The sequence below is a fragment of the Ochotona princeps genome, chromosome 13, assembly GCF_030435755.1.
Source record: "Ochotona princeps isolate mOchPri1 chromosome 13, mOchPri1.hap1, whole genome shotgun sequence".
Taxonomy (NCBI): Eukaryota; Metazoa; Chordata; class Mammalia; order Lagomorpha; family Ochotonidae; genus Ochotona; species Ochotona princeps.
Window position 1 is genome coordinate 57,531,128 of NC_080844.1, and position 14,523 is coordinate 57,545,650.

At 34.2% G+C, this 14,523-nt stretch overlaps 1 protein-coding gene across 3 annotated transcripts in view; it reads left to right on the plus strand.

The window, feature by feature from the left end:
* ATRNL1 (attractin like 1) overlaps positions 1 to 14,523 on the plus strand; it is a 558,159-nt gene that overhangs the window by 101,072 nt on the left and 442,564 nt on the right. For all 3 annotated transcript variants that reach the window (XR_009246557.1, XM_058671950.1, XM_058671951.1), the window contains exons 11-13: positions 9,840 to 9,924; positions 11,002 to 11,210; positions 12,085 to 12,203. Coding sequence is in view for 2 of the 3 variants with exons in the window: in XM_058671950.1 (XP_058527933.1) it covers positions 9,840 to 9,924; positions 11,002 to 11,210; positions 12,085 to 12,203 (413 nt within the window). In the remaining variant the exon portion in view is untranslated. The remainder of the gene's footprint in view (positions 1 to 9,839; positions 9,925 to 11,001; positions 11,211 to 12,084; positions 12,204 to 14,523) is intronic.

Here is a 14,523-nt window from a genome sequence, read left to right on the forward strand (position 1 = left end):
ATTTTGTCTGTTTCCTTGTTTTCCTTTTGGGGAAAATATAATAAAATGTGTAGAATTCTGTACTTACTATTAAAAAGTAGGATTTTGAATATTTTGGCAAAGATTTTTCTAAGATTCTACACAATGTTTATACTTTGATATATTAAGATAGAGCTATTTTATAGCTGACGTGTTTGAAATTTTTCTGTTTGTTCCATACTATTGAAGATTATGATAATTAAGATATTTATTTGTTAAAAAAGGTATAGTGGGGGAGATGGGTTACATTTATCATTATTCTACTAATTAATATTTATTAAATTTCTTTTGATTCATACCTTGCAAAGAGTGTTTATATAAAATGTGTAACCTCCATAAATTACCTTGTAGCAGGTAATATTATGATCATTGGAAGACTAAAAAACAGAAATCACAGTAACTTGTTCAAAGTCATTCAAGCCGTAGTGGTAGATCCAGCAGCTTTTGTAGCTCCTGAAATGCATGCTCGTCTTTCCACTTTACTGCCCTAGAATGATTGGTTCAAGTGCATTGTTCAAAATGGAGGAAGAATAATATTTTTATTTTTAGTAAAGATTTATTTATTTGTTTTTGTTGGAAAGGCCAAATTACAGAGAGCAGAGGAAGGGAGGAATGGATCGAGAGACGGAGAGAGAGAGAGAGACAGAGAGACAGAGAGAGATCTTCCATATACAGGTTCACTCCCCAAATGGCCACAGTGGTAGGAGTTGGCCCCTTTTGAAACTGGGGAGCCAGGGGTGTCAGCTGGGTCTCCCATGTGGATTCATGGGCCCAAGGATTTAGGCTAGCTTCCATTGCTTTTCTAGACAATTAAGCAGGGAGCTGGATTGGAAGTAGAGCAGCCAGGATTAGAACTGGTACTCATATGGGGTGCCAGCCATGCAGTTGGAGGCTTAACCTGCCACTGCTTTGGCCATAGAATAGTGTGTTTTAAATAGTTCTCTACTTTAATGCATTTTTTTTCTGACATTGACAGCAAAAACATTAAGGTAACTGTTTCATTCAGTGTGGAATGATAGTATATTATTTTATGTGATTATTTATATATTTCCTAATAAAATTTCCACAGTATAAGCTGTTTTAGCCTATTGATTTTGCAGCAATAAATATTGAAATAGTTTTCTAGAAAGATAGTTTTTTTAATAATTTTCATACTCTACAAAATGTTTTTCAAAATAACTTTTCCTAATAGAGTATGATTTTGTGATTTTTATATATATATAAATATATATATATGTGTATACACTGCTTAATTACCTAAGGAAATAGGTATTTTCAAAGAAAAAGTTATATTTCTATTTTTTATCTTTAAGTATATAGAATAGTTTTTTTGTATGTTTAATTTCAGGAAATATAAAGACTTATCTGCTTGATTTGTGTTATATAATGTTTACATCAGTATAAATATTTCTGCCAAATCTCATTTTCCAATGTTTTGAAATATTCTGTCTCAGCGTTACTGCCATGGTAAATTTTATTCACAGATGTCATTAATCTTTCAGACTACAGCCTTGCCTTCAGAGTTCTCATTATAGCATGCATGATAGATCATGGCTGTGCTTCAGCATTTTCTTTGGAAGGTTGTTGTGGGGAAAGCAGATCTGTATGCCTAGAATTTCTGATATCAGTTAATGATCATTTATATTTTCAAAAAATATCTGAAATGGAATTAATAACAGAGCCAGAACTGTAGAATTATTTGGATTGGCTAAAACATACAGTGTGAGACATTACTTATTATTTCAATTTTTAAATCCATCTTGAAATCAGATTTTAGAATTTTTAAACTTTACTAATTTTTTCTTATTGTTAGTAGTAGTCTTGCGTTTAGAAGTCACTATAATATCTTACTCCAGACTCAAAAGATCCTTCTGCCAAAGATAGCCTTCTATTAATAATCCTGAAACAAGATGAAAATCAACTTATTGATCATATTTTATGTTTGAAAAGATAATGTACTATAAAAGAAAGATGACGGTTCCTGACAGATTACTTTAGAATTGGGCAGAGTAGGATGTGTATAAGGAATACATGTTGTAGAAAGCAAAATAGCCAGAAATTCAAATCAAATTGAATCAGTTAATTTTCTCCGTAAATTGCCTGCATGTGATGCTCTCAGATGATTCACTCCCCTAACTGCCCACAAGAGTTGGGACTGGGACAGGCCAAAGCCAGGAGCCAAGTGTTCCATGTTGGTGGCAATGATCCAAGTACTTAAGCCAGAATTTGGATTAATAGGAAACTTGAAACATAGAACCAGGACTCCAGCAATATGGGGTGTGAACATTTCAAGCTGCATTTTAATTTTTGCACCAATGCCTATCCCTTGAATGATCTTTAGTTTGTTAGTGTGGTAAGATATTCAGGAAATAGCTTTAGCAGTTTGTTTAATCAGAATTTTAAGATACATTTAAATTTTGTTTGCCCATCCTTCACAAATTGATTAGAAAACAATGACTCAGTATAAAAACCAGGAGAAAGCAATTAGTAATGAACAGTGAATATCTTACTTTCTTAACTAGCTTACAAGTATTTTTAAAGATTATTTTGATTACAAAAATATTGGAAAAGGTTTTGAAATAAAATATACATTGAAAAAAAAAGCTATAAAGATCTTTAAGCCTTTGGAGAGAGGGGAGAAGGTTGGGATAAGCAGTCATAAATACAGAACAAAAAAATTCAAGTAAAACTTGAACAAAGAGAATGCAACTATACCTTAAAAGTAGAGTATGACTGATTGAGGCTTACTCTAGGTATTCCATAACTGTCATTAATTAATTCCAAGGAAATTTATGACTATGGTATCACATAATGACTGTTTCCTGAAACCAACAAGAAATACTGCGTGTTAAACATAAATGCAGTTATTTCAGTTAAGATTTGGAATCAAGTCATGATGTCCGTTTGTCTGCAAGAAAATAAAACATTAAGCATTTATTGAATGGGTGCCAGGAAACAAAATCCTGCAAGAAGCTATGGGATTGGATGGGGTATCTCAGGGGAAACATGTGCACATGGTAAAACTCGAGTTGGGGTGGGGAAGTGACAAGCAAAACCCTTGTGAGGCACCATTACTGAAGGGGAAATACAAAATGTTTCTTGACAACATCCATAAAATTTCTAGTAAAAACATGTTGAACAGTTCATAGAAGCGTTTCTTTAAATCCATCTTGTTTCAAGCTGTGTATGTACAGCCTGTGTGTTCTTTCCACCACATTTGATCTGCACAGTTAAGACCGATTTATGAGCTGATATTTCAAGTGGAATTTATTAAGATCATTTTCAGAGTGCATCCATACAGTATTAAGGGTGCTGGTTTCATGAACGATAGGAGAATTTGCAGAAAAATTGACCGGTGCTTGTGCATGTTGCTAACGAGCGTGCAGGTTTTTACTTGCTTTATGTTATTTATGATTGATAAAACATACTAGTCTTTGCATTTCAGCTTAAATTCTGAATGTAATTATTTGACAGCACAGTGTTGTTTGCTGAAATTTGGATTTCAAAGAATAGTAACTGTAACTCACTGTGCTGAAGTCTGTTGTCTGATTGTAAATTAGCATTGCGGATATTGTAGTAAACAGTGTACATTTTTTTTTTGATTCCAGAGAGTCTATTTTACCTCAGTCTTTATTTTTGTGTGCTTTTTCTGTGAGTATGGAATATACTTTCTGTCAATTTTCCTGTCAGTAACTCTGGGGAATTTGATTTCATTTGTGCTTAAACTGTTTATGAACTGTTTATAGGGACTTGAGTACTCCAGAAATATATTTTCTTCTTGGAAAGAACTATCATTATAGGATGCAGTCATTCAGTTTAGTAAGAATGAGAATTTACTATGTGTGCAATAATTATATTGATTTTGTATTGAGCTTTAAGACACTAGATTCTTGCTCAAATATCAGGTCGCATATTTACACCTTTCTCCTGCTGTTATCTCAGTATAAAGGATTCCCCAAATGTGCATACCTAGGGGATGAGGGACAACGTGCTACTACAACACTGGTGGAGGACACAGGTATTGGGTTACCTGACTGCAGATTGCTTATGTCATGTAGTCTTGTTCAAGCTTCATCTTGTGTCTTTCTTAGTTATTGTTTATGACAGAGCAAAGTTATGGACAACTGGACATATAGACATTTTATTACATATGGCTAACAAACATTGTCTTTGCTAGGGCCTTACATCAGGATAAGGATAGAAGTATTTGAATTCCCACTACAGGTAGGATGACCTTTTTGGGTATGTGGAGACTGCATTTTGGTTCCTTCATTGGGCATACCATCAATTCCACATGCCATGTCTCCCAACAGTGACATAACCAATAGATTAGATAGTTTCTGTAGGAGTGTATGGCTCTGATTGCAGAGCTATGTGTGGTGTAGACTATAGTTAAAGGAGAGTTGTTTGCTGCTTTGGCATCCAGTTAAAGTTAGCAGCTTTTTATGTCTTCTAGTAATTGGACCGAGTCAGATTCCTAACAGTGGAATATGCTGTTTTCTGAACCAAAAAGTGATCTACTAAATGGTTAGCTTGCTTTGTAATGGGATTTACAAGACGTAGTAAGTGGTTAATTTTAATTCAGGTAAGATTCTAGAATGTTATTAACTACTGGACCCCTGAAGTTTTGTTTGTATGTTTGTTGTTAATCAATACAAATCTTTATAGATTTTATCTTCTATTTTTGAAGTTTATGTTTACTTCTAAACAAGGTGTCCATCATATTAGCTATTGTCTATTGGCCTGATTCATTAATATCTGCAAGATATCCAGTTAGATCAAGTAGATTTTGCTATGATAGGCGATAGGAGAATTAATATCTCGCTAAGGCATAATTATGAATATATACTACTTTCTATTTTATTTGAATATGTACTGGTTTTGATCCTCTTTTTCAATAAGATTAGCAAAGAATATATTTGCCAATTAAAAGTCCTTGTCAGTCTTGCCAAACAAGTGCTTGCAGTTTGGGCTCTACTGTTTGATGATCACCATTCATGCTTTTTTCTTTTTCTTTTCTTTTTTTTTTTACTATCCAAAAGACAGTTGGTGGATTTAAATAGGGCTCTTCTGTTTCTATTACTGTGCATTGTGTAGACTCTGTAGGGTGATAGTGATTTTTGCCACCTATTGTCTCTGGAATGGAATGTTATTTTAAATTTATGGTATTTCAGGGGAGTTTTCCTACTGTGATGACTGAAGACCAAATGCTTCTTGCTACCTATGCATATTCAGTTGCACCCTGAAGGGGAAGACATGGTCACTGAGTCGGTCTGTGACCCAGTGGGACAGCTACAAGGATTTTTATTTTTTAATTTACACATATCAATTGTATATATTTATGGAATATGGTGTGACATTTTAATATCTGTGCAATTATTTTAAATTATAAAGCAATGTGTAGTGTTCATTAGGACGATTGTATGGCAAAAAAAACCCAGAAAATAAGTAGATTAAAATGTAGAGAAATTGAATTTCTTGTGCTCTGCTGATGAGAATGTAAAATGATTCAGTCACTGCTAAAAAACAGTGTGATTGTTCTTTAAACATGGAATCTGTGACTTAGGCAATTCAGTTTCTGGTTGTTTACAAGTGAATTGAAAACGGGCATGAAGTTATGTTTGTATACTCATATGCACACAAACGGTATTCAAAACAGCAGAAGAGAGAAGCACCCATCTGCCCCTGTGTCTCTTGAAGGGTGAATATATAAACAGCAATAGTATAAGTGGACTTAAAAACATTTGGAAAAATTGAATTAAAAATAAATTTATTTTGGTGCATTTTCTTTAAAGATTATTTTTGTTTGAAAGGACCATTTACAAAGAGAGAGACAGAGAGAAAGTTCTTCTGTCTGCTGGTTTCTCCCCAAGTGGCCACAATAGCTAGAGCTGAGGTGATCTGAACCCAGGGGCCAGGAGCTTCTTCTGGGTGTCCCACATGGGTGCAGGGGCCCAAGCACCTGGGCCATCCTCTGCTGCTTTCCCAAGAAGGCATAAGCAGGGAGCTGGATTGAAAGTGGAGCAGCTGGGACTGGAACTGGTGCCCATATGAGATGCTGGCACTTGCAGGTGGAGGAATAGCCTGTTGAGCCATTGTGCTGGCCCCAGAACCTGACTTTTAAATCCAAACATGGTGCTTTCATACCGAGTACCTCTCATATATATAATTCCATACATATAGATTTGCACCAAACTAATTTAATTTTTGATTTCACTTTCCTTCCCACAATCTTTAAAAATACACATGGTGTGTGTGTGTGTGTGTGTGTGTGTGTGTGTGTGTGTGTGTGTGAGTTTCACATGTGTCCTTGTGTGAATGCATAATGGATATAAAGACAAGAGCACTGTCATACATGCTATACCATAAATAGTTCTTACAAATCCTGCAGACATGCTAAGGGAATGCAGTCAGTGAAAAAGGGCAAGGAATGTAAGACTGCATTCAGGTGAGGTATTTGGAGAAGTTGAAATTACAGAGGCAGAAAATAGAGTGATGGTTGCCATGCACCAGGAGGAGGGAATAATGAGAATTTATTCTTTAATTGGGATAGAACTTCAGCTTTACTAGATCAAGAAGACTCTAGAGATGGCTGATGGTTGCCTAATATGAATTTGTCGCTAAACTATATACATATAATCCTCCACTCAAAATGGTCCTACTTACAGGTTTTTAGCTTCCTAATGGTGGCAAATTAGAAATCCTATTTCAAATTTCACATCGTTTTCTGGGCTAAGGGTATGTGTTTGGATGCCCTGTGATAGTGCCTGAAAGGGGCAGTGAGCTGTGACCGCTGTCGGCCACATAGCCCCGGGGTTGAGGAATGAATGCTTGCAGAGCACATGGTGCGAAGCTATAATGCTCAGAAGCGCAAATCTGTTAAGTGTGTTTTTGACTTACAATATTTTTAATTTATGATGAATGTATTAGTGCATATCCTCTTCATAAGCTGAAGAGCATATTTAATTTTAAAGTGGTTAAAATAGTTTAAAAAATGAAAACAGTAAGTGGGTTGTGTAAAATAAGCTAGTTGCAGAATGCTCCATAAGGCATCATACCATTCATAAAATAAAATCCTGCGGTTTATAAACATATTACATTATCAATGTAGAAACATTTCTAAGCAAATCTAGGATTTGGTGCTCCAAGAGAAGGAAGAAATGAGCTTGCATTGGTCGGGGAGTACACAGAGAATTTGTCATATCAGTGAAAAGTTATTATTATTATTTACAAAATCCCACAGGAGAAATAAGTACATAGGAATGTCTGAGAATTGTGTTTAGTTCTTGAAGGATCTGAATCAAGGGAGTGACAAGATTGGATCTGCCTTTTGGGAAGTGCGTCAGGGGTGGGCGTTGAATGTAGTGGTTGAGATGGTGTGAGGATGTCTACGCCTCCTGTGAAAGTGCTCTGCCCATTCCTGCATCCTGTTGCCGTCCATCCTGCGAGGTGGCAGATGATGGCCCTGCACCGGAGTCCCTTCATATCACGTGGGGGAACGTGTTGCTTGCTCCTGGCTTCTGCCTCCGCAGCTGTGGCTGTTGCAGGCATTTGGGAAGTGAACAAGTGGATGGAGGATTCTCCTTCCCCTTTCATTCTCTCCTCACCACTCTCTTCAATAACAAGGAAACAAAAATGTTAATGACATTCATAAAAGAAGTAATCCCCAAGGAAACATTGTAATGTATTGAAAGCTCTGACTAGTGATTTAAATGTGTTTATAATGCCATTTTTTGGATTATTCACTATGCTTAAAAATTATTCTGAAAGACACTGGCTTATGGGGTTGGAAAAAGTCTTTGAAAGACCTAATTTTTAGATAATGTCAGTTTTTGTTGACATTAGCATATATATTAGTGTATATATATATATGTAAATATATAAAATACCTTAATCATTTATCATTTATTTATGATAAAAATATTGAAAAACTCTTTTTCTTGTTTCACAAGGGCATCTTTACTACTTTAAAAAATTCTTTTTTTGTTTTATAATTTGCACTTTATTGATTTAATCCCTTAATTGTCTCATTATCCTGCTTTTTTTTGATTGATTACATTGCATTATGTGACACAGTTTTATAGGCACTGGGATTCCCCCCACCCCTCCCCTAACCCTCCCCCCATGGTGGATTCCTCCACCTTGTTGCATTACCACAGTTCAAATTCAGTTGAGATTCTTTCATTGCAAGCATTTACCAAGCATAAAGTCCAGCGTCTTATTGTCCAGGTAAGTTCAACGGTTTCTTGGGGAGACCATCTCTGGTCTGAAGGTAGAGCTTGCAGAGTATCATCCGGATCAGTTAAAAGCCCTGACATAACATCAGTAACAATTTATAACATTATGGAATTAATTGACATGGTATTGAGTAACCAATATGTTAAAAGAAAAAAAAAAGAATGCAAGTTCTGAACCACATCCTGTGACTTCTTCATTGACATTTCAATTATTAGTTTATATACAACCGGGTTCTATACACCTTAAAATTGCTATAGATTACTATTCAGCTGTCTCGTGTCTATTTTAATTTTAGTGTTTAGCAGTTATTGCGTTGAAGCATGATTTTGCTGAACCTGGCTGTTTTTCGGGTAGTCTAACTCTATAACTCTAACAAGACATATGTCAGCAGTTTAGGTGAACAGTTTTAGGAGGGGTGTGCAGAGAAATCTTCAATACCCTAGTGAGGAGTAACTAATCTTTGTGTCCTACCCAGTGAGTTATAAGTGCATCCCCACTGACCGTTTCCTATCTGATTCTAAGCTTTCCTTGTTGTTTAAAAACCTTTTTGTGGGGTCAGCATTATGGTGTTGCACGACAAGCTGCTGTCTTTAGTGCTCCCCTTTGAGCCCAGCTCCCCGCTGAGGCCTGGGAAAGGCAGTGCAGGATGGCTCAAGTGTGTGGGACTCTGCTGGCTAGGTAGGAGGCTCAGATAAAGCTGCTGGCTGCTAACTTCCACCTGGACACGCCCTTGCTATTGAAGCAGCCAGAGGAGAGAACCAGTGGATGGAAGATCTCTCTCTGTCTTTCTCTCTCTTTCTGTGATTCTGGCTTTCGAATAAAGATCAATCAATCAATCAATCAATCTTTTAAAAATACCTTTTATGCCTAGATGAATATTTAAGAAAATATTTTATCAAGGTATGTCATATTTAAGAAAAGGAAGTATCAGATGATGATGTGAGAGTCCCTGGTTATTGAATTCTGAGCAATTTGAAATCTCAAAATTCATGTTACTATGTATATCAAATTTGAGGCTGTGTTGATATATACTTTTTTATGTATCTTTTACATAATGTGTACATTACTTTTTAATCGAATTCTTTCTCAAAATCATTCCCCTCTCTATAAAATATTCTTTTGAAATTAAATGACTTAAATGTTTTATGATCATATTTTCAAACATTTAAGTAAATATAACAATTGATTTTTTTTATGCATACATGTAATTTTTTAATTGAATGTTTAGCTTTTTGATAGGTGATACTCAAGAGTTTGTTGTGTGACTTGGTGTATTTACCTAAATATATGTCAATGAAATTATCTTCCTGTATAAAGTATACTTAATTCAATTCCTCTTGTATCTTTTATTCTTATGCATACTTAAACTTATTTGTAGGAATTTTAAGCAATAAGTATTTTTACTTAAGGAGTGGCATTATTGATTATTGACAGTGAATTGTAGGCAATATAAAAAATCAGGCTTTTTTTTGGTGCCTCATTTTAAATGTTGCATTTTTGATTTGGTCATGGATTATTTCATATTATTTGTCTTAATTTATTATTTTATTTTACTATTCATTTTTCTATTTTCTGTTTTGCAGCTTGTGATGAATGGAAAATATTACCAAAACCAAATCTTCATAGAGATGTCAACAGATTTGGACACTCCGCAGTAGTCATTAATGGGTAAACATTTTGACTGTTTAGAGTGAAGAATATCTGTTCTTTGCATATTCATGTGTTCTGTTATTCTTTTTGAAAATTTCCATTAGTACTTATTGGCATTGGATTTTAGATATCATTAGTATACCCTGGGATGTATTTGGTTTGTTAACTATAGCTTTCATTCTTTCTTATTTAAATGTATTTGAGGAGTAGGAGAACAGTCCAAGGAGAGTTGCTGAGATAATGTTTCAGATTCTATTGTATTGTCTACATTATTATTGCCTGGCTATAATTGTGTATCCTTCTTCACTCTTACACGATATGATTTCTTAGCTACAGTGGAAGCGGATAACTGATCAATTATCTTCCAAAATAAACTATTCAGCAAATTCAAAAATAGCTGAAGTTTAGTATGAAATATAAAGTAGCCTTCCATTGAAAATTTATTTGGTTGATTTTTATTTTGCTTTGCAAATAATAATATATGTTTATGAAGCACATTTTAGATTTTGCATTCATTGTATTAAAAAACACCTGGAAATAAAATTTATGCTCTCTCAAGGCCATGTTAGACTTCTTTGACATTGTTTATTATTGATTAGTGTTGTCTAAGCTTTCTTTCCAATTAGAAAATCTGAAAAAGGCTAAAAAGTAAAGGAGAGTGCTGTGTTTAATTTGTAATTCTTTTATCTCTATTCCAAAATAGTAATTCTAATTACTCTAAAAATGTATCATATCCATGTATAACTATAAACTGTTCCTTTAAAAATGACTCCCTACCTTATTTAAACAGGAATTTTTTTTGTTAAAAGTCATGTATATAATCCCTGTGCCTTCTTTTTTATTGCATTAGCAATGAATAGATAGTTTAAACACTTAAGCTTTTCTGTATACAATATACTTATGGAATAATCAACATTCTCTCAGAAAAAAACATTCTTGCAGTTTTTTCACATACTGTGTTAGAAAGATTATTTTGAAGAACATATGCTGACAGTAGTCTCTGAAATAATGTAAATATAGATAATTAAATGTTTTTTGAAATTAATTTGTTACACTTTTTAAAATTTTTCAGGGTTTTTGTTTTGTTTCTGATAGGTCCATGTACATATTTGGAGGATTTTCTAGTGTCCTCCTTAGTGACATCCTTGTGTACAAGCCTCCAAATTGCAAGGCTTTCAGAGATGAAGAACTTTGTAAGAATGCTGGTCCAGGAATAAAATGTGTTTGGAATAAAAATCATTGTGAATCTTGGGAATCTGGAAATACTAATAATATTCTTAGAGCAAAGTGCCCTCCTAAAACAGGTAAAATTTTTTTCTCTTCTTCCTTTTTGGCAACAGTTTCTTTATTGGCCTAGAAATAGAAATGCATTATTAGGTTTTTCAAAAATATCTTGGTAGCTTTGAGAAATGAGAAATTCATAACTTATTAATTGGAAATTCTAATGATAGAACTTAATGATTGATAATTTGAAATATTTATTAGATGTTTCATTTAGAAATTTTTATACATTACATATCACTGTTTTATGTGCAGCATGGTTTTATGTGTATGCGGATTATTTTGAAAGAAATACTGTGTGCTTCAAAGAAATAACAAAGTTATTTATTTTTTATTTGGTATTTTCATGAATTATTGTCATGGTATACTATAAAGTTTAAACATTTTTTTAAAATATGACCATTTTTCCAATTTATATTCCTAATGTAATATTGAATACCCAAATTATACTTAAGAAATATTATTAGTCGATATTTATTTAACTTTCATATAGATTAATATGTTCAGTTTTCTTTAAATGGTTACAGTCTTTCACTTGTTTTTGGTGGTGAAATTCACAAATACATTTTCAAATTTTGCTGGTATATCTCTATTATAAATAGTAATAAACAATAGTACTTATTATGGTTTATTTTGGATAATTTTTTCCTGTTCCAAAAAAATGTCAATTTAAAATGCTGTAGTATCCTAGTGGATTGAATATTTAATATGGGACTGGGGGCATATAAATCTTGAACAAGTAGTTATATTGCAGAACTGACTTCATACGAAGGAACTTACTTTGATAGTAAAGGTTGTTCTTCTGGTTAAAAACTGAGTTAGTGATCCCTAAATAGATGTTATATATGAGTGAGTTAAGAAATGTAGCACTTTCTTTTCTTCCTATTCATATTACAGCTGCTTCCGATGACAGATGTTACAGATATGCAGATTGTGCCAGCTGTACTGCCAATACAAATGGATGCCAGTGGTGTGATGACAAGAAATGCATTTCAGCCAACAGTAACTGCAGTATGGTTAGTATTGTTCATGAATGGTGATATAGTTAAAACTACTACTTTAGGACTATTAGCTTACTATTTAGTAGTACTGTACAAAAAATCATATTCATTAAGAGCTTTAGGAAATACATAGGAAATCATTTATTTCTTGATACCATGTAAAGTCTGATTGCAGTTTGTGCTCAAATTTATCGTTGGTCTAAATTCTATTTTGGATGTAATAACATCTTTTCATGGATAACCCTAGGAAAACTTTCCAAAAGTGGTTTTAAAAAAGATTATAATGGAATCAGCATGGTACTAGCAGCTAAAGTCCTTGCCTTGCACACATTGATATTCCATATGCTTGCTTGTTCATGTCCCAGCTGCTTCACTTCCCATCCAGCTCACTGCTTGTGACCTGGGAAAGCAGTAAAGGATGGCCCAAAGCCTTGGGACCCTGTACCCACATGGGAGACCCGGAAGAAGCTCCTGGCTCCTGGCTTCCAATTGGCTCAGCTCTGGCCATTGTGGCCACTGGTGGAGTGAATTATTGGACAGAGGATCTTACTCTCTGTCTCTCATCACTGTAAATTGCCTTTCCAATAAAAATAAATAAATCTTAAAAAAGATTATAATCTCAACATGATTTTCCATATCGATGTAAATAGATTTCTATGGGATGGTATTAAAATTATTTCCATGGATTCCTGTCAGACATGCATTGATAGTGATGTCATAATTTTTTTTTGTATGTGTGTGTTTAGCCTAGTGGTTACCAACTGGGGGAAATTTTATTTAGCAGGCATATTTGGGATGTGTGGAAATTTGTGATGGTCACAACTTTGGGGATGCTCCTGGTGTCTAGCAGGCAGATGCCAAGGAAGCTGGTAACCAGTGTACAATGACAGAACAAGACTTCCGTAGCCAATAATTAGCTGAGTCAGAATGTCAGAAGTGCTGCAAATCCACTTTCGGATGAAGGAAAGTATTAAAAATCACACAATATTTGTTGTAGAGGAAAGTGGATTAACAACAGGAAAAATTAAGTCCTCAAGTGGGCGTCATCCAAACATCCTATGTTTTTCAGAACAAACTGAAAGGAAAAATTTAAAAATAGTATTTTATGAAATCAACAACTCCCTCATTGGATTTTGTAACTTAAATATAATTATATGATAAGCACACCTACTTAACTAAGATCATACGCATTATTCATTTCTTCTAAGTTTTTGTTAATCTCCAAAAATATCTATTTGGTTTTTGGAATAGTAAGCAGAGGTTAAGGAAAGGGAAGCTGAAATTAAATAAAAATTTTGTATCACATAAAAATTATCTACAATAAATAGTAACCAATAATTATTAAAATTTTATGATTTTATCCTAAAATAATGCTCAAAATCTAAAATTGAAGATAATGCATAGTTATTGAGTTTATTGTATGTAACTTTTTTCTGTAATACATATTCTACTGGTACATAGTCTACTGATACTAGTTGCTCTAATAACAAGATGAATTTAAATTTTATCTTGTTAATACTATATGACTGCGCTTTGAAATCATTTACTTCTTAACACCTTGTAAAGTCATATTTTAGACTTGATTTGATATTCATTTAATGGAAACGGGAAATAATGGAAATAGGGCCTTGTAATAGTGAAACAATCAACAGGAAATACGTGTGTGTATATGTATTACATATATGTGTTTATATGTGTATATGCACATATTTGTGTATATCTGTAAAGAGACTCATAAGGAATTGCCTCATAAGATTGAGTGTCTGACGGTCTTGTGATCTGACATCTGGTAAATGAATATTCAGGAGAGGTGGCTGCTCTAGCGAGGTGTGGAGGCCTGAGAGCGGGCACTGATGGAAGGGGTCAGCGGTCAGCCTGACTGGACATCCTTCTTTTCTTGACCTTTTAAATCATTGCAACTCTTAAAGGATCGGGAAGTGCTTACCCACAGTGGAGAGTCTTGTGCTTTCATCAGTCGGCTGGTTCCGAGCTAATCTTGCCCTCACAGACGCACCCGGGAAGATTGTCCTAAACAAGTCTGTCTACCTCATGTCACCGTCCCATTAACACATGCAATTAAATGTCACAAGTCCATCCCTTGTTTCCTTAGTGCTGACATACATCTCTGTGAACTGTGCTTAGTCACCAAGTAGGGATAATAATAGCGTTATAATCCCACTGAACATGACATAGTTATCTTATGTGCAATTGAAAACACTAGCCTTTTCTCCAGAAAGAAAGGAAAAGTCCTTGGGAGATGGATTACTTATTCTTCTGCTTGGTATATTATAACTTAAATACTATAATGTGATGTTAATAGTACTTGAATCCTGAT